The following is a 24944-nucleotide window of genomic DNA, read 5'->3' on the forward strand; positions in this document are numbered from 1 at the left end:
CGACCCCCAGCTTTTTTCCACCCCCAGGTTCCACTCAAAGAGACTGCTTCCGCACATGTCTCCTCTTTTTAACCTCCCCTGGGACTCATCTGGCCAAGTGGGTTCTAAACTGGCAAAGTAGTTGCAAAACTGGGTTACAGCTGTATTAGTCCATTTTATCAATGATTTTGAAACAGGCCGAGGTAGACGTATTCAAAACTATCAAAATAGTAGGCATAGTGAATCTATAGATGAGCGCTGAGAGCTGATCAAATGGGATGGAATGGGTTAAAATAGTTGCAGTCAGAAATCAATGAGAGTAAGCGTGAGGAACATAACAGCTGTAATTAAACTCTGAATGGAAGTAGGTTCAGCCTGGTGGAAGAGCAGAGTGACTTAGAGGTACAAGTTCACAAGACATTAAAGGCAATACCTCAGGTTGACAATTGCATAAAAAAACTAATGGTATTCTAGGTTTTATTACAAAGAATAGAATATAAAAGCCAAGAGGTAATTATGAACCTATATAAAACCTTAAGACCTAATCTGATGGACTACTGGACTCCATACTGTAGGAAGAATATCTTTTGGGCCTCCTTATCTCGAGAGACAATGGATACGCGCCTGGAGGTGGTCAGTGGTTTGTGAAGCAGCGCCTGGAGTGGCTATAAAGGCCAATTCTGGAGTGACAGGCTCTTCCACAGGTGCTGCAGAGAAATTTGTTTGTCAGGGCTGTTGCACAGTTGGCTCTCCCCTTGCGCCTCTGTCTTTTTTCCTGCCAACTACTAAGTCTCTTCAACTCGAAGAATATTAAGGCTTTATAAAAGGAGTAATACATCTTCACTGCAGCCTGGTGTGAGGAAGTAACAACCATCAAGAAATAGAACATAACATAAGAAATAGGAGTAGGCCATTCAGCCCCTCAAGCCTGCCCTGCCATTCAGTATCATAGCTGATCGGCCCCAGACCTCAACTCCTCTGTCGTGCCAGCTCCTCATAGCCCTCAATTCCCCGATATTTCAAAAATCTATTTACCTCCTCTTCAAATACTTTGTGATCTAGCCTCCACAACTCTCTGGGGTAGAGAATTCCAAACATTCACTACCCTCAGAAGAAATTCCTTTGCATCTCAGTTTTAAATGAATGTCCCCTTATTCTGTAACTATGTCCCCTAGTTTGAGATTCCCCCAATAGTGTAAACATCTACCCTGTCAAGCCCCTTCAGAATCTAGTATGTTTCAATAAGAGCACCCCTCATTCTTCTAAATTCTAATGAATAAAGGCCTAACCTGGTTAGCCGTTCTTGATAAGTCAACCCCTTCATCCCAGGAATCAGCCTAGTGAATCTCTTTTGAACTGCCTCCAATGCCAGTATATCCTTTCTTAAATATGGGGGCCAAAACTGTACACAGTACTCTAGGTACGGCCTCACCAAAACCCTGTACAATCGTAACAAGACTTCCCTATTTTTAAACACCAACCCCTGAGCAATAAAGGCCAAAATTCCGATGCCTTCTTAATTACTTGCTGCACCTGCATGCTAACTTTTTGTGTTTCATGCACAAGAACACCTAGATCCCTCTGTGCTGCACTTCTTTGAAGTCTCTCTCCATTGAATAATAGTCTGCCTTTTGATTCTTCCTAGCAAAGTGCATGACCTCACACTTTCCTACATTAAATTCCATCTGCCAAGAACTCACTCAACCTATCTATATCCACTTGCAGATTCCTCATGTCCCTCAGCACAACATGCCCTCCCACCTATTTTTGTATCGTCAGCAAATTTGATATATTGAACTCTGCCCCCTCCTCCAAGTCATTAATATGGATAGTAAATAATTGAGGCCCCAAGACTGATCCTTGTGGCACTACACTAGTTACATCCTTCCAACCTGAAAAAAACCCATTCATCCCGACTCACTGTCTTCTTTGAGTTAACCAATCCTCAATCCGTGCTAATACATTATCCCCAATACCGTGAGCTCCTATCTTATGCAATAATCTTAATAATCTTATTGAATGCCTTCTGGAAATCCAAATACACTACATCTACCGGTTCCCCTTTAACAACTCTGCTTGTTATATCCTCAAAGAACTCTAGCAAAGTTCTCAAACATGATTTCCCTTTCACAAAACCATGTTAACTCTGTTTGATTGCATTAAGCTTTTCTAAATGTCCTGCTATTTCTTCCTTAATAATGGACTTGAGCATTTTCCCAACGACTGATGTTAGCTGACTGGCCTACAGTTTTCTGCTTTTTGTCTCCCTCCCTTCTTGAACAGGGGCGTCACATTAGCAGTTTTCCAATCCACTGGGACCCTCCCGGGATCCAGTGAGTTCTGGAATATTTCGACCAATGCCTCCACTATCTCTGCAGTCACTTCCTTTAAAACCCTTGGATGCAGGCCATCAGGTCATGGTGACTTGTCTGCCTTTAGTCCCATTTAGTTGGTCAAATACTTTGTCCCTCGTGATAAAGACTGTTACAAGATTTTTCCTCCCATTAGCTCCTTACTTATCTGATATCTGTGGGATGTTTATAGTGTCCTCCGCCGTGAAGACCAATGCAAAATATTGGTTTAAATTATCTGCCATTTCCCTGTTATCAATTTCCCAGTCACAAGGGTCCCACGCTCAATTTATCTACTCTTTTATATACCCGTAGAAGCTCTTGTCAATTTACTTTCACAATCAATTTTCTCCCTCTTTATTAGCTTTTTAAGTCATCCACTGCTGGTTCCTAAAAGATTCCCAATCCTCTGGCCTTAGCTTTTGATTGGATACTCTCCTTGACCACCTTTGTTAACCACGGGTGGTTCATCCTTCCCATCAAGTCTTTCTTTTCAACCGGGATAAATTTTTGCCGAGCATGATGAAACATCTGCCACTGCTCATCCACTGACCTTCCCCTTAGTCTATTTTCCCAGCCCGCTTTAGACAACTTTCTTCATACCTCTGTAATTGCCCTTGTTTAAGTTGAGGACACTGGTTTGAGACCCAAGTTGCTTGCCCTCAAACTGAATTTGAAATTCTACCATGATGTGATCGCTACCCCCTAGAGGATCCTTAACTATGATATCTCTTATTAATCCTACCTCATTACACATTACTAGATTCAAAATAGCCTGTTCCCGGGTAGGCTCTGCAACATATTGCTCGAAGTAACAATCCCTGACACACTCTACAAATTCGTCTTCCATATTACCTCTGCCAATCTGATTTGTCCAGTCAATATGCAGATGAAAATCACCCATGACAACTATAGCGCTCTTCTTACACGCCTCCATTATTTCCCAATTTATACTTTGTCCTACAGTGAGGCAACTCTTCGGGGGCCTATAGATGACTCCCACCCGTGACTTCTTCCCCTTGCTATTCCTTAAAGCCTTAAAAGTAAGATTTTTTTCCCCAGCAAAGTGCAGAGGAGGCAGTATGTTTCAGCTTTGGGTCACGCCAAATTTTCTGTAAAGCACCTGGTGACTTTTTAACTAGGTTAGATGATGTTATATAAATGTAAGTTGTCATGGTACATGAAAGCAGGGATGAAGGATCTGGAACGGATTCAAGATTAAATCAAAGATTTGAAAGAGACACAAAAGAAACTTTGCACACGGAATGCGAAACAACTTCCAGGGTCTGTTTTCGTCTCCATCACGATGAAGATTAAATTGGCTAGATGGATGAAGGAAGGATAAGGAATTGAAGGGAACTGAGTGGGTAAACGTGATTAGAATTTTCCCCGGGTGGAAGGTAAATACTGACAGAATGGGTCATTTCCACGTTGCAACCTGTAGAGCTGCTCTCTCTCACTGGGTCCCACACTTTAAAGCCTTGTCTCCCACTGAGTCCAGGCATATTGAATTTCATACCCCGGTCTGCTCCCTCTCCTCCCCAATAGACTCTACTCCCTCTTCCCCTTCCCTCACCCTCCCCCCGCTCCCGCAAACTTCGGGCTCTGTGCTGCTCACATACTCACAAACACACAGCCTTGGCGGCCAATAAGCTGCAGCCTTATTGCCCTGTGTCTCCGCCAAAGCTACCCACACTCAGGGAGGGGAATTCCCGTCCCGGCAAATTCCAGCCGCGCATTAAACCCAAAATAGCTGCCGCCACGAGCGAACCTCCACCATTATTAATTCTTTTTGCTCTTACCGTGGCTGTTGTTCACGGTTTCGACATTCCAGTTCCGCACCTTTCTGCTCCAAAAACAAAATGGCGCCGTTGCTACCTTGAAGTTCTCCAATCCGATCACATCGTCAATTCGCCCTGGCCGGAACCCAGCCTATCAGAGCAGCCGTATTAGGCACGTGGAACCACTACGTGACGACTACAGGATGCTGGGCTCCAGGCGCAGACGCCTGCGCAGTGATAGACTGCAGCTGCTCTGAAGCCACCATCTTGGTGATGGGAAATGCAGCAGGAGCTGCTTCATCTCTGAACATGGAGACATGCATTTATATAGCGCCTTGCACGAACGACCACAGGATGTCCCAAACCACTTTACAGCCAATTAAGTACTTTTGGAGTGTAGTCCCTGTGATACTGTGGGAACACGACCACCAGTGTGCTCACAGCAAGCTTCAACAAACAGCAATGCTATTTCTATTTGTCAGGTCTGATGAAGGGTCACTGACCTGAAACGTTAACTCTGATTCTCTCTCCACCTATGCTGCCAGACCTACTGAGTATTTCCAGCATTTCTTGTTTTTATTTCAGATTTCCAGCATCTGCAGTATTTTGCTTTTATCTTCTTTGGCCTCCTTATCTCGAGAGACAATGGATAAGCGCCTGGAGGTGGTCAGTGGTTTGTGAAGCAGTGCCTGGAGTGGCTATAAAGGCCAATTCTAGAGTGACAGGCTCTTCCACAGGTGCTGCAGAGAAATTTGTTTGTCAGGGCTGTTACACAGTTGGCTCTCCCCTTGCACCTGTCTTTTTTCCTGCCAACTACTAAGTCTCTTCGACTCGCCACACTTTAGCCCCACCTTTATGGCTGCCCGCCAGCTCTGGCGAACGCTGGCAACTGACTCCCACGACTTGTGATCAATGTCACAGGATTTCATGTCACGTTTGCAGACGTCTTTAAAGCGGCGACATGGACGGCCGGTGGGTCTTACACCAGTGGCAAGCTCGCTGTACAATGTGTCTTTGGGGATCCTGCCATCTTCCATGCAGCTCACATGGCCAAGCCATCTCAAGCGCCGCTGACTCAGTAGTGTGTATAAGCTGGGGATGTTGGCTGCCTCGAGGACTTTTATATTAATGTGATGATGACTGTTTTTTGTGATGTTGATTGAGGGATAAATATTGGTTGAGATTTACAAATATACATAAATCCAGCAATGGGGGCCTGAAAGCAGAGTCTTGGGGTGGGAGGGGGGGGGAAATGTCATCAATAAATCTTTGTGGACAGTGTTTGGGAAAAGCCCCAGGATATCAATTTCCATAATTCATTCTCTGGAACTAAAGCAAAATGGCAGTGATTGTGGAAACTGATGTGGCTGCTCTGGGGACGGAGGGAGAGAGGGGTGCGGTAATTCTTGCTGATTTTCATTGTTTTGCTACAAACTGAAGCTACAAAAAAATAGTGTCAGAACTTTCCTCCTGATTATTGCAGCAGATATTACCCGCAACATCTGCCGGTTGTAATCACCATCTCCTCCCCCTCCTCAAAGCCCAACACTCCCCCTATCTGAGGCTGTGAGTGCACTCGAATATGGCTCCTGGCTCCAGCTTTTGGCGCCACTTGTGTCAGCTGTGGGTAAGTTGGTAGGACTCTCACTTCTGAGGCAGAAGTTTGTGGCTTTACGTTATGCTCCAGAACTTAAGCACAAAAATCCAAAGCTGACACTCCAGTGCAGTACTGATAAAGGTGCTGTCTTTTGGATGAGACATGAAATCAAGGCCCTGTCTGCCCTCTCAAGTGGACATAAAAGATCCCATGGCACTATTTTGAAGAGCAGGAGCGTTATGCCCAATGTCATGGGCAATATTTATCCCTTAATCAGCATCACAAAAACACATTATCTGGTCATCATGTTGCTGTTTGTGGGAGTTTGCTGTGCGCAGACTGGCTGCCGTGTTTCCTATACACAGTGACTACACTTCAAAAGCATTAGTGTCAGAAAGACACCAAATAAATGCAAGTCTTTCCTCTTTTCACTTACAAAAAAATGCGAGATCATAAGCAAGGAGGTTCAGAAATCATGCCTCTCGTGATGGATTTTTGCCAAGAGTTAGCATTTCTGTCGTAGCTTCATCACAGAAACTGGAGCCAGAAGATAGTGTGATTGAACAGAAAACAGCAGGGGTATACTGCAATTTGTAGCTGCTGCATGTTTCTCAGGCTTTGCTTGTATAGGAAACTTTTTGCACCTCTGTTACTATGGATTATAGATATTTATGACGTGCCAAAGTGATTTGCCTTTTTATCTAATTATATAAAAGTTGGAGACATTTCTTCAGTCGTTGAGTACATTTCTGTCAGAGAACGACAGATTTTTGGATACTAAGGAAATCAAGGATATGGGTATAGTGTAGGAAGGTGCAGCTGCGGTAGATCAGTCATGATCTTATTGAATGGCGAAGCAGGCTTGAGAGGCTGAATGCCTACTCCTCCTATTTCTTATATTTTTATGTTAAGTGGATGTTGCAATCACTGGTGACATAAAAACATTGCTTTTTTGTTCAGTTAAAACCCACAGGTAGATAGCTTTACTGGTAAAGATCCAAAGGATATCCTTTGGTTTTATTTCTGTTATACTTGTCTAAAACTAAACATTTGTCTTTGTTGTATTCCATCCTGGAGCCGTGCGCATACCCCTTTCCGGAAGCACAAAGTGGGGCAAGCATTGGAGTGAGTTAAGATCAGCAGATTTCCACATCGTTGGTATACACCACGGCGGCACAGTGGTGCAGTGGTTAGCACCGCAGCCTCACAGCTCCAGTGACCTGGGTTCAATTCTGGGTACTGCCTGTGTGGAGTTTGCAAGTTCTCCCTGTGTCTGCGTGGGTTTCCTCCAGGTGCTCCGGTTTCCTCCCACAAGCCAAAAGACTTGCAGGTTGGTAGGTAAATTGGCCATTATAAATTGCCACTAGTATAGGTAGGTGGTAGGGAAATATAGGGACAGGTGGGGATGTTTGGTAGGAATATGGGATTAGTGCAGGATTAGAATAATTGGGTGGTTGATGGTCGGCACAGACTCGGTGGGCCGAAGGGCCTGTTTCAGTGCTGTATCTCTAAACTAAACTAAACTATCTGTCAGTGAGACATGCAACCTGCATCCCATCACCTCACAGTAACATGCATTGGTGCTTCAATGTGCTGCCAATGTTATAAGTCACCAGCTTATAGTTAGATATTTTGTCGGTTCAGTTTTACTGGCCAAGTCTGTAAGTGGGTCTTGCATTCTCTATGATCTGGTAGGTACCTTTTTCTGCCCAGTATTGAGGTCAATGAGAGAGACACACAGGGATCACAACCCTTATTATTAATACACGCCATCATGATATTAAACAGTGTATCATACACTCCACTATCCTTTTCATTACATAAAATAATAAGTATGCATTCAACATAGAAAGTAGATATAAACAGATTTCGAATAGTTTATTTGTTGTAGCTTCCATCTGGCCTACTGTCCTTGCTGATTAGTTCAAACGTAAAATAAACAAGTTATTTAATGATATATGATTAAAACATCTTCTAAGTTATACTGCAAAAAGGCACTGGACAACTGTATCTCTCATAATTACATTGCATCAACATTGATCCATAGAAGTCTGCGTTTTAAAAAATCAATATTGATTGAATAAATAATCGTTGCCAATGGCAAAGATGTCTGTAACTGAATGCGATAGCTTAAACAATTCACACCGAGACATCCCATTGTGTCAGCCAAAGAAATGCATATGTGTGTATATATATATATATATATATATATATACATACATAATTATGATCAGCAGGCTGTACATTTACAGGATTTATTCACGCAGACATATATTCCTTCCATAATGATAAGTTTTTTAAATTCCCTCTAGGCCACAGGTACCAACAATCTTCATCATCTGAACTAATGTTGGCAGGTTTTCCAACCACAGGTTAAGTGAGGGAAATTACAGTCAACCTGATCCCTTCCTCAAACACATGTTCATAAACATAACACTTTGCAGGAATACTGCTTAATTTTCTTTGCCCCTCTTCCAGTCCATGATCAGTGAAGTCAGCTGTAACTGCTCAATTCCTGTCCCAGCTATGATGAAAAAATGTATCATGCACAAATTGAATCTTGTTCTTTCTACTGCATTTGCCTCTATATAACATAAGCCAGTGCATTCACTCACTAAACCATCCAGGAAATGGCATCTTTCTGAAAAAAAATGATGCCCAAGTATTTTAACTTCCTCAATTACTAAAACTAACACTTAGGCCAAAGTAATGATTAAATTTGAATGTTCCTAATCATGGCGGAGCAGGCTCGAGGGGCCGAATTTGTAGGTTCGTATGTGATCAGTTTGGCTCTCACACTGCACCAAAATACTATACTAATGCCACTCTTGCAATAGGATAACATTCACTATGAATGAAAAGAACCAAACTACAACTGAATAATGACTAAAAATAATTGAATAAATAAAATTAAAAGGGCGATGTATTTTCTTCAGCAGTCTTTTATTAAAAACAATGTGCATTTTTGAGTTAAATTACAATAGGTTATACATGGCAATGAAAGCTTTTCAAATATAGTCTCATGGTTCAGACTTGTATCCAACCCTTTCTTTGTATCAATAACTTTTGAATTCTTCATATTTTTCAGGTAATGGAATTACTTTCTGATGAGAGGCAGGCATCAGATGCAAGATTCCAGCATTTGGAACAATATTCCACGAAAGGGACAAGGATACATTCTTATTTCCTCTGGGGGAGGGGTGGGGGGAAGAAAGTTTAAAAAAAATGTTAATGGCAACTGCAATAATGGCATAGTTCAATTCACAATCATCTGACAATTCCAGAATCATGGTATTGACAATGCGACTGTTAAGATTCATATTAGGATATGTAGAATATCCCCCTCTGGTTTGCTCTGATCTGGAGAAGGGAAGTACTCTTCCTGCACCACGGAGCGATGCTTATTGGTCCATCGCAGTTTTTAGAATAAACCTTTTCAACAAATGAAATTACACTGATGGAGTAGAAGGGATAGAGGACTATCAAGTATATGTCACAAAAACGTTGGTGTTACTTCTGCACTCCTCCAATTCTAGCCTCTCGCACATCCCCAATTTTAATTACTCCACTATTAGTGGTGCTGCCTAGGTCCTAAACTCTGTAGTTCTCGCCCTAAACTCTCCTACTCTCTACCCTCCTTTAAGACGCTCCTTAAAACCTATATTTCTGGCCAAGCTTTTGGTCACTTATCCTAATTTTTCCTTACATGGCTTAGTGCCAATCTATTTTGATAACCCTCCTGTGAAGCAACTTGTAACGTTTTATGATGTTAAGGGCACAGTATAAATGCAAGTTATTGTTATAGGTCACAATTCCCACACAGTAATTTCTCAATCATGAATGAAGCTTAGACAGGAAGCTGTTAAAATTTAGTAGCCCCCACTACCCGCAACACACTCCATCCGTTTGCACAATAACAAGATAGACTGCACTGTCATGCCCACATCTCTTATGGACTTAATTGGTCAGTGTGCCACAGGATTAAGTTACCCTTTAAGTGAATTATTTTGCACTGGATGTCCACGACAAATTCCTGATCACTTAAATATGCAGAAAAAAATATCACGCTGACAGCCCATATTATTCAGGCAAGAAATTATAAGAAATAATAACACAGAAGCAAGATAAACTACCAGATAAACAAAAACACTGCAGATAAGCTGCAACTGTACTGAAGCCATAGTAATTTGCACCACTGACTCTATACTCCTTGTTTTCCTCCAAAATAAAAATTTGCATTTGTATAGCAACTTTAATGTAGAAAAATGTTTCAAGTTGCTTCGCAGAAGTATAATCAGACAAAAATTGACATTGTACCAGAGAAAACATAAGGTGGTGGAGAAAGGTGACTAAAAACTTATTCACATCGGCTGCTTTTAAGCAGAGTCTTAAGAGAGGTACGTGGTGGGGTTTCGGAAGGCAATTCCAGAGCTCAGGGCTGAGATGGTTGAAGGAATGGCTGCCAATGATGAAGGTATTTCATGAACACAAGGGGCCAGAACTTAAGGAATGCCAAGTTCTCAAAGGATTTTAGAGATTGACAAGCTTACAGAGATAGAAAGTGGTGATGCCATGAAGGGATTTGATCACAAGGGTGAGAATTTTTAATTTGAGACATTGGAAAACCAGGAACCAATGTAGATCAATGAGTACAGGAGATTCTATTTGAAGTGGTCTTTGCAGGTTAGAGCAGAGTTTTGGAAGAGCTGAAGTTTATGGAGAGTGGAGGATGCAAGCCCAACCAGGGGAGCATTGGATTGGTTGAGTCTGGAGGTGAGAAAGGCATGCATGAAGGATTTCGCAGCAAATGGGCTGAAGCAGGGACGGAAACACACAATTTTGAAGGTAAAAGTAGGTGTTTTTTGTGATGGAGAGAGAGGATATGGGGTCAGAAGCTCATATCAGAGTCAAAAAGGATGCGGCAGTCGCTAACAGTCTGGTTCAATTTGAGACAATAGCTGGTTAAGGAGTTGAAATCAGTGGCAAGAATATGAGATTTGTGGCATGGGCTGAAAGATGATGGCTTTGGTTTTCCCAATGTTTAACTGCAGGAAACTGTGACTCATCCAGGACTGAATGTCAGACAACACAAAAGCAGTCGAGAGAAGTGGTGGAGAGATAGTGCTGGGTGTCGACGGTGTACATGTGGAAGCAGAGCCCAGGTTTTCAAATGATGTCACCGAGGGACAGTATGTAGATGAAGAACTGGACCTAAGGAGGGGCACTTCAGAGGTAATGATGCAGAAAGAAAAGCTATTGCTGGAAATTCTCTGGCTATAGTTGCAGAGTTAAGAGTGGAACCAAGTGAGAATAGTCTCACTGAGCTGGGCAACAAAGGAGAGGTGTTGGAGATGATGTGATCATCTGTCTCAAAGCCTTTAGAGAGAACATAAGAAATAGGAGCAGGAGTAGGCCATTCAGTCCCTCAAGCTTGCCCCGCCATTCAATAAGATCATGGCTGATCTGTCCCAGGCCTCAACTCCTCTTTCGGGCCTGCTCTGCATAACCCTCAACTCCCCGAGATTTCAAAAATCCATCTACCTCCTCCTTAAATACATTTAGTGACCTAGCCTCCACAACTCTCTGAGGTAGAGAATTCCAGAGATTCACCACCCTCTGAGAGAAGAAATTCCTTCGCATGACAGTGTTAAATGTGTGACCCCTTATTCTGTAACTATGTCCCGTAGTTCGAGATTCACCCACCAGTGAAAACATATTCTCTACCCTGTCAAGCCCCCTTAGAATCTTATATGTTTCAATAAGATCACCTCTCATTCTTCTAAACTCCAATGAATAAAGGCCTAACCTGTTCAGCCGTTCTTGATAGACAACCCCTTCATCCCAGGAATCAGCCTAGTAACCTTTTCTAAACTGCCTCCAATGCTAGTATATCCTTCCTTAAATACGTGAACCAAAACTGTATGCAGTACTCCAGGTGTGGCCTCACCAACACCCTGTACAGTTGTAACAAGACTTCCCTATTTTTAAACTCTAACCCCCTAGCAATAAAGGCCAAAATTTCTTTTGCCTTCCTCATTACTTGCTGCACCTGCATGCTAACTTTTTGTGTTTCATGCACAAGAACACCCAGATCCCTCTGTGCTGCAGTATTTTGTAGTCTTTCTCCATCTAACTAACAATCTGCCTTTTTATTCTTCCTACCAAAGTGGATGACCTCACACTTTCCCACATTGAACTCCATTTGCCAAGTTTTTGCCCACTCACTTAACCTATCTATATCCCTTTGCAGATTCTTTGTGTCCTCATCACAACATGCCTTCCCACCTATTTTTGTATTGTCAGCAAATTTGGATACACTACACTCTGTCCCTTCCTCCAAATCATTAATATAGATCGCAAATAGTTGAGGCTCTAGGACCGATCCTTGTGGCACTCCACTAGTTAGGGCTTTCCAACCTGAAAAAGACCCATTAGTCCCGACTCTCTGCCTTCTGTGTGTAAGCCAGTCCTCAATCCATGCCGACACATTACCCCCAATACCGAGCTCTTATTTTGGGTAATAACCTTTTATGTGGCACCTTATCAAACGCCTTCTGAAAATCCAAATAAACTACATCTACAGGTTTCTCTTTATCCACTCTGCTTGTTATATCCTCAAAGAACTCTAACAAATTTGTCAAACATGATTTCCCTTTCATAAAACCATGTTGACTCTGTTTGATTGCATCATGTTTTTATAAATGTCCTGCTATTTCTTCCTTAATAAAGGACTCTAGCATTTTCCCAATGACAGATGTTCAGCTAACTGTTTTGTTTAGTTTAGTTTAGATACAGCACTGAAACAGGCCCTTCGGCCCACCGAGTCTGTGCCGACCATCAACCACCCACTTATAATAATCCTACACTAATCCCATATTCCTACCACATCCCCACCTGTCCCTATATTTCCCTACCACCTACCTACACTAGGGGCAATTGCTAATGGCCAATTTACCTATCAACCTGCAAGTCTTTGGCATGTGGGAGGAAACCGGAGCACCCGGAGGAAACCCACGCAAACACAGGGAGAACTTGCAAACTCCACACAGGCAGTACCCAGAATTGAACCCGGATCACTGGAGCTGTGAGGCTGCGGTGCTAACCACTGCGCCGCCCACTGTGTAACTGGTCTATAGGTTCCTGCTTTCTGTCTCCCTCCTTTCTTGAATAGGGGCGTCACATTAGCGGTTTTTCAATCACTGGCACCCTACCGGAATCCAGTGAGTTTTGGTATATTACGACCAATGCCTCTACTATCTCTGCAACCACTTCTTTTAAAACCCTTGGATGCAGGCCATCAGGTCCTGGCGACTTGTCTGTCTTTAGTCCCATCAGTTTGTCAAGCACTTTTTCCCTCGTGAGAGAGATTGTTATAAGTTCCTCCCTCACATTTACACCTTGCTCATTTATTATTGTTGGGATGTTTATAGTGTCCTCCACCGTGAAGACCGATGCAAAATATTGGTTTCAGTTATCTGCCATTTCCCTATTCCCTGTTACTAATTCCCCAGTCTCATCCTCTAAGGGTCCCACATTTACTTTAGCTACTCTCTTCCTTTTTATATACCCGTAGAAGCTCTTACTGTTTGTTTTTATATTTCTTGCCAATTTGCTCTCATGATTAATTTTCTCCCTCTTTATTAGTTTTTCAGTCATCCGCTGCTGGTTTCTTAAAAAATCCCAATCTTCTGGCCTACCACTAGTTTACACCGCTTTGTATGCCTTTGTTTTTGATTTGATACTCTCCTTAACTTCCTTAGTTATCCACGGGTCATTCATCGTTCTCATCGAGTCCTTCCTTCTGACCAGAATAAATGTTTGCTGAGTTTTATTAAATATCTGCTTAAAGGTCTGCCACTGCTCATTGACTGACTTTCCTTTTAGTCTATTTTCCCAGCCCGCTTCAGACAACCCTTTCTTTATACCTCTGTAATAGCTCTTGTTTAAGTTAAGGACACTGGTTTGAGACCCGAGTTGCTCAGCCTCAAACTGAACTTGAAATGCTACCATGTTATGATTGCTTCCCCCTACAGGATCCTTAATTACGAGATCCCTTATTAATCCTACCTCATTACACATGACCAAATCTAAAATAGCCTGTTCCCAGGTAGGTTCTGTAACATATTGTTCTAAAAAGCAATCCCTAATGCACTCTACAAATTCGTCTTCCACGTTACCCTTGCCAATTTGATTTAACCAGTCTATATGCAGATTAAAATCACCCATGATAATTGTAGTGCCCTTCTTACATGCCTCCATCATTTCCTGATTAATACTTTGTCCTACAGAGAGGCAACTTCTCGGGGGCCTATAGATCACTGCCACCCGTGATTTCTTTCCCTTGCTATTCCTTATTTCCACCCAAACTGATTCTACATCACGATCTATTACACCTATATCATTACTCACAACTGCACTGATCCCTTCCTTTAATAACAAAGCTCCCCACCTCCTTTTCCTTTCTGCTTATTCTTCCGGAACGTCGAATATACTTGAACATTGGGTTTCCAGTCCTGGTCATCCTGCAACCACGTCTCTGTGATAGCTATCAAATCATATTCATTTGTTTCTATTTATTCCGTCAGCTCATTAGAGGTTATTGTGATAGTGCACCACAGTCAGAGGATGCCATTTGTGACTTTGATTAGGGCTGATTCAGTGCTGTAGCAGGACAGAAACCTAATTGGAGAGATTCAAATATGGAGTTGAGGGAAAGACAGACACAGATTTGGTTAGTTACATTACGTTCAAGCATTTGAGAAGATTGAAAATAGGATGCTAATTTGCAATGCCAGACAGGTCAAGGATAGGTTTCTTCAGGAGGGATAATGACTGCAGTTTTGAAAAGTGTGCCTAAGAAGAGAGAAAACAATTTAAAATGTCAGCTAGCAATGGACCAGGAAGAGAAGTTGGGTGATCGGCAGTTTTGTGGAAATAGAGTCAAAAGAGCAGGAGATGGATCTCATGGACAAGTTGAGCTCAGAGAGGGCACAGGGGAGATAGGAGAGAAAGTAGAGCAAGATGCTATTACTTGACATTTCTCCATATTAAATTGCTTCTTCCACCTGATTTCCCATTTCTCCAATCTGTTTACATTGTCCTGAAGTGCTTTATTGCCCTCCTACTTCTGTGTCACCCGCAAATTTTGATGCATCCCTATTCTCAAGTCCAAATAATCAACTGTGTACAAAATGGATCCAGAACCAATCCTTGGGGTACATCACTTCCCTTCTCCAATCCAAGCAGCACAGTTTAACCCAAATTCTTTGTTTCCTGTCCATCAACCTACATTCTATCTATGCTGCTTTGTTTTTCCTATCCTATAAACTGGATTTTTTTTAAACAAGCCTCCCATTTTCCCTTATCCATTGGCCTCTAAAAATCCATAGACACCACATCTTCTTTACTGACATAACTTCAAAAACTCTATTAAATTTACCAAAAGCTACTCAGATTTAGCAAATGCATGCTGGTTTTTCTTTACTATTCCAAGCATTTATAAATTCCCACTAATTTCACCTCGAATTATGAATTTTAAGAGTTTGCCTATGACAATCATTCAATGAACTGATCTACAGTTACCAGTTTATACTACTCAAACAACTATTTCAGAATAACTTCCAGACACTGGAGCTTATAGCTTAAGAGTATTAAAAAGTCTTATTTTATTGAAGATCGTGATTGATGCAAGATGCCAACCCTCCAAAACATTGAGTTCTACAGCAGCAAAATGCAGTTAACGAACAAAAAAGGTTCACCAACAACCTTTTCACATTCTCTTCCCATTTTCTTGGGAGAATTGTACAAATATTTTTCACTTACTTCAGACCATTTCCATCATCCAAGAATAAATATTTAGGACTCATATCATGAAGATTAAGTCTAGGATTCTCTCCTCGCTGAAGGATTTTATCCCATAGAACCACTTGATTCAATGTCTATGTTGTAAGTTAACACAGAACAAAAACATAAGAGGAATGATCAAATTTCAAAAAATTAATAAAAATTTCAAGGCAGCACTATACCATGAAGGTAAATGTTACTAAAAGGCAAAGAATAAAGCAGTAAGATACTGCTGTGCTATATTACAAAAGAATCAGGTTACTGAAAAGATCGAACATAGTACTGAAGCAAATAATGCATGAAGGCCAGAATATGTAAACAGCACATCCTAATAGATGTATTTTAGGCAATCTGTATAGCATCAATGCACCACACCTATGCACAATCAACTTACATTGTTCTCTGTAGTATATTCTGCTGCTAGATACAGGAAAAGCTGCTTAACATTCCAGTTAAATACAGGGCCCAGATGTAGATAAATAGTTAAAGGAAATATGGGTTCTGGATAAATTCATACAATAGAAGCCCTGCACTACAATGAGAGCTTTGACAGAATGCAATTCATCAAATGAGAATCATAAAATGCCCTCATAATATCATCCTTTCCAGACTGTGTTCTGTCTTTCCTTTTCTTGGGCCTATCTATCTAGGCCCCCACCTGCCAAGAATGAGGCACATCAATTTTGTCATGAACATTGATTTTTAACTGTTGTTGGAGTGAGGAAATGACTTGTTAAACGGATCTTCCATGGCTGGAAAAAAACATTTACATACTAACAGACATCGAAGGTGAGGAAGCGCATTCCAGGGCCTGCTAAGGAGGATACAATCCACCAGGGCCAAGACTGGTTATACCAGCTGGTCACATGATTAACTGGCTGTTCCAGGGTTTCTTTTGAACTAGCCCCAGAGGGTTTGAACTCAGAAAGACTGTTTGCTCCTGGACTGAGAAGATCTTTCCTGTCTGCTCCCACCTCTTTCTCACAAGCCTCTGAATCCACTGAAGACACATGAACCCCAAGAGAGAAAAGTCTCCTCTAGCAAACAAGGTTTAAGAAGAATACTAGGCCCCAACAAAAAGCAAGATCTACCTACAATCAAGAACTCTACAGTGAGCTCGAAGAACCATACCAAAGACTCTTCATATATTGCCTCAAATTTTTCCACTTTATTTTTCTTCAGTTCTTTTCTGTCTCTATTTGCATGTGTATACTATGTATGCATGCTAGCGTGGGCATGTCATGCATCCATAGGCATCAACCTAATTAGAGTTTAACTTCAAGTTTAATAAATTTCAACTTTTCCTCTTGAAACCGAAGAAAACCTGTTTGTGCTGGTTTCTTTGCCTTATAATTGGAAAGCGGTGAACAAGGATTCACCAAGGGGGAGCTAAAAACACGGTGTGTTTAAAATTAAACCCTGTTATGGTAAGACCAGGTGAAGGCTGAGAGGGATCCCTGGACACCTTTCTCACATAGTCTTAACACATGTTTCTGTCAAAACAACTGCTCAGGTGCACAAGAGCAGCCAAGGATGACTGTTGCAGTGATCTACTCTCAAGGAAGACAGAGAACAAGCAGAAAATGGGATAACAAAAAAGATATTAGAGAATTTGAAAAGGTTAAGGGAATTTGGTGGTGAAGGGGGCTAGATACTGCTCTTTCTACTTCTTGCACCTTGATTCAAAGCCCACCCAAACCTCTCTTCTGTCTGCTGACCGTAAGGGCCTTACGTGAAGCCAGTTTGGGCATTCTAAATTTGATCTCCGATTTGTTTTGCAGCCAAAAATCAACCATTATTCAGCATTAAATACTGCTAAATTTACATTACCAATCCAAAATCACATGGAATGGCTGGAGTGTGAAAGGAAAAACATTACACTGGTGCATTAAGGGATGTTCTTGAGTTTGGGCTGAGGTATGCGGTATGGACAGCTTCACTGTGCACCTATGTTAATTCAATGAGGGAGTGGTAAATCTATGGAACTGGCTCTCTAGGAATATAGTGGAAGAAAATTGTATTGAATCATTCAATATGATTAAATGCAAATGAGTTACATTTCTTTCAGAAAATATTTTGGGGTACAGTATGAATAATTTGACATGGTAAATGTAACATGCTTGGGAAGAACAGGTGACTTTGGACCTTTGATTCCCAAAGATTTCCACAGTTGGGGGTTTCTTCACCTCACCGAATCATAGAGCACAAGATGAGGTCATTTGGTTCACTGTGTTTGTGCCGCATCTTTAAGGACCAATCCAATTAATCCCACTCCACTATTGTTTTGCATTAGGTCTGCAATTTTCTCTTTTTCAGCTAATTCCTTTTGAAAGATGCTATTGAATCTGTTTCCACAACCTTTTCAAGTAGTGCATTCCACATCCTAACAAACTGCTGCATTACAAAATGTCTCCTCATTGCTCCTCTGGATTTTTTTGGTCATTTTATCTGTTTCTTCTGGTTACTGACCCTCCTGCTAGTGGAAACAGTTTTTTTTTTGCCCTGGTTAGCCTTTGATTTTTTTTTTCCTTCTTTAATATTTTTCACAGGAGATATAAGACTGATGGTGGGCAGGTGGATATTGATGCTTCACATGTTGCAGGTTGTGCGAGGCAGACTCGATGGAACAGCCGGTCTTTTGCGATTTTGTATGTTTCTATGTCGGGGTCTGTTGTAGACTAATTGCCATGATTAGACAGCATCATCATTATTGTGGTACAATGTGACTAACAGGATGGTAGAAGGCAAACTCAATGGACCGTAGTCTTTTTCATCTGGCCGTTCATTACCTAACCTGGGATTCCCGGAAATGGAAAGTGTCAAATCCTCATCTTGATGAGCATAACAGTGAATCAAGCACAAAAAGGATATCAACATAGACACTAAAATTTACTGATCCTAAATCATAGTTTCCAGTATAGTCTTCGTATTTTTTTCTGAAATAGAAACAAAAAAGTACTCCAAAACACAAACAACACTCTACCTTTTCCCCTCCCCCCAGCACTATGCTCTTATATTCTTTACATTTAAAGCAGATGAAGCTTTAATTTACCATTTCACACACTTGAAGCATTTTTTTTTATACTGTGAAAGATATACAATCCAGAAAATCTTACTTTAGGGGTGAAAAACCGGTTAGCCTATCACTACCTAGGCAATGTTCTAGTATACACCCATTACAGTTTAAATACAGAAAAGGCAACAGGAATGTTTTTAAAAGTGAGAAGTTATTCAGCCATTTTGCAGAATTTTCCAGGGTGAAGAGGCTTTAGGATTTGTGCTAGTGTTGTACTTCTTTGCACTTGTGGCAAAGAGACAAACAGCGTGCACCACACACTGGTAGCTGCTACAGATACTTTCATACTATAATAAGAGTTATTTTCACTGCTGTGAAATATCATTGGTACTCACAATGTGAATACAAGATAGGTGTTGGCTGGTAGGGAGCCACTAGGTAGTAATTCAATCAGTTCTGATATTATAAACTGCGATAGCAAAGCTCATGTAATACCTTGCTTAAATTGACACCTGGTGCTGTAATCCGGGCTCACCAATCAAATCCGTGCAGCGGCATCGTTCATGCATGATGACGTTCACACTGAAAAGAGTAACAATTGTGTCGTCATTACTGTACGGATTCCAAGGGAATTTTTTGCCACACAGTATGTAAAAGTAATGGGTGTATATTTAAAGCATAGAGTCGTACAGCATAGAAACAGGCCCTTCGGCCCACCGCGTCCATGCCGACCATAATGCCTATCTATATTTATCCCACCTGCCTGCATTAATTCCATATCCCTCTATGCCTTGCTCAATTAAGCACCTGTCCAGATGCCTCTTAAATGTCGCTACTGTTCCTGCCTCCACACCTCCTCAGGCAGCTCATTCCAGATACCCACTATTCTTTGTGTGAAAAATTTACCCCTTTGATCCCCTTTAAAGCTCCTCCCTCTCACCTTAAATCTATGCCCTCTAGTTTTAGTCACCCCTACCATAGGAAACAGACTCTGGCTATCTACCCTATCTATGCTTCTCATAATTTTATATACCTCTATCATGTCTCCTCTCAGCCTCCTTCACTCCAGGGAAAACAGACCCAACCTATCCAATCTCTCTTTATAACTCAAGCCCTCCAAACCAGGCAACATCCTTGTGAATCTTTTCTGCACCCTCTCTAGCTTAATCACATCTTTCCTGTAGTGCGGTGACCAGAACTGCACACAGTACTCCAAAAGCGGCCTAACCAACATTATGTACAACTGTAACATGACGTCCCAACTCTTGGACTCAGTGCCTCGGCCGATGAAGGCAAGCATGCCATACGCCTTCTTCACCACCCTGTCTACCTGAGTTGCCACTTTCAGGGAGCTATGTACTTGCACCCCAAGGTCTCTCTGCTCAACAACACTCCCCAGGGCCCTGCCATTCACTGTATATGTCCTGGCCTGGTTTAACTTCCCAAAATGCATCACTTCACACTTGTCTGCATTAAATTCCATTTGCCACTCCCTTGCTCACTTTCCCAGTTGAGCTATATCCTGTTGTAACCTTAGACAACCTTCTTCACTGTCCACTATACCACCAATTTTGGTGTCATCTGCAAACTTACTAATCATGCCCCTTACATACACATCCAAGTCATTAATATATATGACAAACAACAGGGCCCAGCACCGATCCCTGTGGCACACCACTGGTCACTGGCCTCCAATCTGAAAAACAACCCTCCACTACCAACCTCTGCCTCCAATCACCAAGCCAATTTTGTATCCAATTTGCTAGCTCACCCTGGATCCCATGTGTTCGAACCTTCTGGACCAGCCTACCATGCGGGACCTTGTCAAAGGCCTAAGTTTATAAATTCTTACGATTTACAGAGTTTATGAAGTTTGCACATATAGAAACAGTATATTGGGGAAAAAACATGAGTAAAATATTTCATACACCTGAACGAGCATAAATTTCCTTTTCTATTCCATTCTTGCTAGCGGAACAAGTCATTATGATGATCCAAAATTACAACAAAATGTCTTCTGGCAACCAGTTTTGAAGCATAGTGTGTCATTCTCTAAATTATCTTTTTTATAATATTTGAAATTATGGACCAATTGAGTAAAATATACTGCAAAATAAGAGGATTAAAGGATCAGGTGACAAGAAGGAGCATAGCCAGTTAATATGAATAGAAAACAAGAATACTCATGAATAAAACACAAGAACACCAAGACTGAAATACATCGAAGAAGCTAGGTTCAGGGGAAAATACTTTCAAGTATTTCCCTTTGTAGTCAGGGAACAATACTAATTTCTTAAACTTCCTAGTTTGTACTATTCTCCAGCAACATCAATGAACCCAACACGGAGGTGCTCGGTTAATATCAATCACAAACACTGCTCCCATCTGCTCCAAACACTTCAGCAATGATTGGAAATACTCAGCAGGTCTGACAGTATCTGTGGGGAAAGAAATAGAGTTAATGTTTCAGGTTGATGACCTTGCATCAGAACTCAGCAATGATTAGCACCTTTTTCAATCCTGGATGCTGATTGATGGGCTGGAAAACCCAGTACATCAAAATAGGAAAAGATTTGAAAAAATGGTCTGGTTTTCCCAAAATGCACTAAACTGAAAGTTATGTACCGACTGCCAAGTATAATATGAATCATTATAATGAAAAACTAAGACAACATTACGCAAAACCTCTCTCCGCAGATGCTGCCAGACCTGCTGAGTTTTTCCAGCACTTTTTGTTTTTGTTTCAGATTTCCAGCATCTTCAGTATTTTGCTTTTATTATTAAGCAAAAGAGGATAGCTGTAGACTCCAGAATAATATCAATGCTTTGGTTGAGTGGGCGGAAAAGTGGCAAATGGAATTCAATCCAGAGATGTGTGAGGTAATGCATTTGGGGAGGGCAAACAAAGCAAGGGAATACACAATAGAAGGGAGGATACTGAGGGGTAGAAGAAGTAAGACACCTTGGAGTGCATGTCCACAGGTCCCTGAAGGTGGCATGACAGGTAGATAGAGTGGTTAAGGCGGCATATGGAATGCTTTCCTTTATTGGCCGAGGTATAGAATACAAAAGCAGGGATGTAATGCTGGAACTGTATAAAACGCTGGTTAGGCCACAGCTGGAGTATTGCGTACAGTTCTGGTCACCACGTTACAGGAAGGACATAATTGCTCTGGAGAGAGTACAGAAGAGATTTACAAGAATGTTGCCAAGACTCGAAAGTTGCAGCTATGAGGAAAGATTGGATCGGCTAGGGTTGTTTTCTTTATAACAGAGGAGTCTGAGGGGTGACTTAATTGAGGTGTACTAAATTATAAGGGGCTGAGATAAGTAGACAGGAAGGACCTGTTTCCCCGAGCGGAGAGGTCAATTATCAGAGGGCACAGATTTAAGGTGATTGGTAAAAGGAGTGGAGGGGACATGAGGAAAACCTTTTTCATCCAGAGGGTGGTGGGTGTCTGGATTTCACTGCCCGGATCGTTGGTGAAGGCAGAGACCCTCAACTCTTTAAAAAGGTAACTGGACATGCATCTGAAGTGCTGTAACCTGCAAGGCTACGGACCAGGTGCTGGAAAGTGGGATTAGATTGGGCGGCTAGTTTTTTCAGCCAGCGCAAACATGTCGGGCTGAATGGCCTCCTTCTGTGCCGTAACATTTCAATGAATCTAAAAGCAAGGCCAGTGCGATAGTATTATTTAATAAAAAGTCCACACAGTCTGAAGCAATAGGTTAGCAATCAGTATTCTCCTCAGCACCAGCTCAGCTTCAAATCCTACACTGATGCAATACCAAAGCCACCTAACTAAACATCACTTGCCTAGATTCCCACTGTGGGCAAAACCTTCATATGCACCTTTGTCACCTCAAAGTTTGATTTTACTTTTCCAACCTACAAAAAGTCCAATTCATCTAGAATTCTGTAGACTTCATCTTTTCCTATACAACCACCATCCACATCTTTCATCTCTACTGGCTCCCTGTCCGTAGGCAGATCAATTTCAAAATTCCTCCACGGCCTTGCTCTATCTTACCTCTGCAATTTTCTCCAGCTCTACGTTCTATTACACACACTCTGCTCTTCCAGCACTGGGTCACATGGCGCCTTGCCCTGTCTGCTGTTTCACCATGGGTGTTCAGCCACCATGTCCCTGAACTCTGCATCTCATGTCTCAAACTTCATTGCCTTGCCTGAACTCTCTTTATTCTCAAAATGTACCTTTTTGTGCTTCTGATCACTTATCATTTCACTCATACCTCCTGCTCAATGCCCGCTGCTTGTAAACTATCTTTGGTTACACAAACGGCACTAAATAAATATAACTTATTGCTGTAAATTTTCTTAAATATAATTAAAGAGTTATGCCACAATTTCTACTATCTGTCCCCAGTCAGAATAGTACTATAAATTGAGATATACATGAAAGGCAGTATGTAATTAATGACTGGAATATCAAAAAGTAACAAATTGTTAAAGATTGGGCTATCAGAGGGGACAAAATGAAGATAAAATAGATGAGAAAATAAGCCAGCTGAACAGGTGTTAATCAAAAAATACAGATACAATGCCCAGAAACAGGCCATCCCACTTCATCTAACTCTCTACCAGCATATCCTTCTATTTCTTTCTCCCTCATATGCTTACCTAGCTTCCCCTTCGCATCTATGCTATGTGCCTCAACTATTCCATTGGATAGCAAGTTCCACATTCTAACCACTCTCTGGGTAATGATATTTCTCCTGACTTCTTTATTGGAGTTATATTTATGGCCTCGGAGTTTTGGACTCCCCACAAATAGAAGCATCTTCTCTCCGTCTACCCTATCCTTCACAATTTTGAAGACCTACCTGCTTTAGGTCACCCCTCAGCCTTCTCTTTTCCAGAGAACAGTGACAGATAGCAAAAGAACAAAATGGATTTCAGGTGAAAGTTTTGAACAGTGAAATGTGCTGTATCTTGGTATACTGGGTGCATGGATCTGGAATAAGAAAAAGAGCGTATTTGGGGATCTGAATCTTAAGGGGAGAGAAAGAGGGAGGTATACAGTTGGGAGGTCTGAGAACAGTGCCCCAGCCTTTTCCTGATAACTGTCAATTGTGTTAGGTTATAACTAAGAGCCATGGCCAAGTTTCCACCGTCTACACAGAGTAAATAAGTGCACCCACAAGGTGATCACTCATGATCCCTCGGCCCCTCCCCTGTTGCAGCTCCCACACTCACAGAGAGACGCCGCTCACACGGATGCTGACTGGTACCCGGGCCTGCTGGAATACTGTACTCAGGAACACCAGGAAGGTCAGCGCCGCCATCACCATCAGCGTGAAGGCAAACAGCGAGTTGAACCGCGACATCAGATTGTTCATCTTCCCTGTAGTGACGAGGTCTGCATCCGGCCCCAGCACACAAACACTCCGGCTCAACCGCTGCAACTCGAAATAAAGGTTCCCAGCCCCCTCCTTGCCCCCGTATCTCTGAAGTTTTGTCTTGCACCTACCTGCTCGATCACAGACCTCCCTCTTTCCCTCCCCTTAACATTCAGATCCCCAAATACGCTAATGACATTTTATGAAACTCCTTATTAACGTACCAGCAAGCCAGTAATGACATTCATTTTGGATGGGGTGCATTCTAGAAAGCCTGTTTTCCAGCAAAGAAAAGGAGTGAGATGTGATCAACAAAAATGACAAATTACAAACACATTTAAACATCTGTAACTGTTATTTTTTCCAGGGTACACACATAAGCACAATACAATAGGTTATAAGTGTGAATTAAAATGAATGACACTGGACATGAGCAAGGCTTAACAGATCAGTCACTATTATTGCTGCAAGATAATAGTTAATGCAACAAAACACTCAGTCCAGTGATTCAGATACATTCCAAGTATAATTCCTGAGATTTCAGTCAGGCATACAATGAATAGAATCAATGAATAACTAGTGTGTGATATTCGATCTGTCAAAAAGCATACGCTAGCCTGAATCAAACCTTGCGCGGTTTGTGACAAGATCAGCAGTGCAAATGTAAAAGCAGGTCTGCCACTTGTGTCCAAGACAAAGCTGCAAATGTGAAGACTTTAAAAGTAAAAGGGTTACACAATTGACCCTGAAAAAAATTGATCAGTTTGAAGTAGTCTTCCATTGCTCACTTGAGGTTAATAGAATGTCTCTCAACAACTGAGATGCTTGAGTACAGCATTTAAGCTGATTTTACATGGTTAAAAAATACCTTAAAGACATCCAAAGTAGCATTTGCATCTAACTTCTTTCGAACTGATCTCTCATCAGTAATCTTAGCTGGACATATACATATATGGAATTGCATGGCAACAGTGCACCATAAATTTACCTTCCTCAACATGACGCAAGCAGCCAGT

At 41.7% G+C, this 24944-nt stretch overlaps 2 protein-coding genes across 5 annotated transcripts in view; both read right to left on the reverse strand.

Moving 5' to 3' along the window:
* The window catches only part of hmgxb3 (HMG box domain containing 3), a 94471-nt gene extending 90256 nt beyond the window's left edge, over nucleotides 1–4215 (reverse strand). For all 4 annotated transcript variants that reach the window (XM_068043890.1, XM_068043891.1, XM_068043889.1 and 1 more), the window contains exon 1: nucleotides 4133–4215. The gene's annotated coding sequence lies outside the window, so the exon portion shown is untranslated. The remainder of the gene's footprint in view (nucleotides 1–4132) is intronic.
* Nucleotides 4216–8644: 4429 nt separating this feature from the next.
* Nucleotides 8645–23956, reverse strand: LOC137376001 (signal peptidase complex subunit 3-like). The gene is made up of 5 exons (XM_068043893.1): nucleotides 23786–23956; nucleotides 18421–18487; nucleotides 15946–16020; nucleotides 15531–15646; nucleotides 8645–8897 (listed from the first exon to the last, which is right to left on the reverse strand). The coding sequence occupies exons 1-5, from the start codon at nucleotides 23926–23928 to the stop codon at nucleotides 8765–8767; spliced, it is 534 nt and encodes a 177-aa protein (XP_067899994.1). The 5' UTR covers nucleotides 23929–23956; the 3' UTR covers nucleotides 8645–8764.
* Between the last annotated feature and the right edge of the window lie 988 nt (nucleotides 23957–24944).

The sequence above is a fragment of the Heterodontus francisci genome, chromosome 12, assembly GCF_036365525.1.
Source record: "Heterodontus francisci isolate sHetFra1 chromosome 12, sHetFra1.hap1, whole genome shotgun sequence".
Taxonomy (NCBI): Eukaryota; Metazoa; Chordata; class Chondrichthyes; order Heterodontiformes; family Heterodontidae; genus Heterodontus; species Heterodontus francisci.

Coding starts and splice junctions, on each gene's coding strand:
- LOC137376001 (XM_068043893.1), bottom strand. CDS start 23,928: ATGAACAATCTGATGTCGCGGTTCAACTCGCTGTTTGCCTTCACGCTG. Junction 18,488..23,785: donor CGTGTGAGCGGCGTCTCTCT/GTGAGTGTGGGA, acceptor TTTCTATTTCAG/AAAAAAATACGAAGACTATA. Junction 8,898..15,530: donor GATGATGGAAATGGTCTGAA/GTAAGTGAAAAA, acceptor CCCCTCCCCCAG/AGGAAATAAGAATGTATCCT.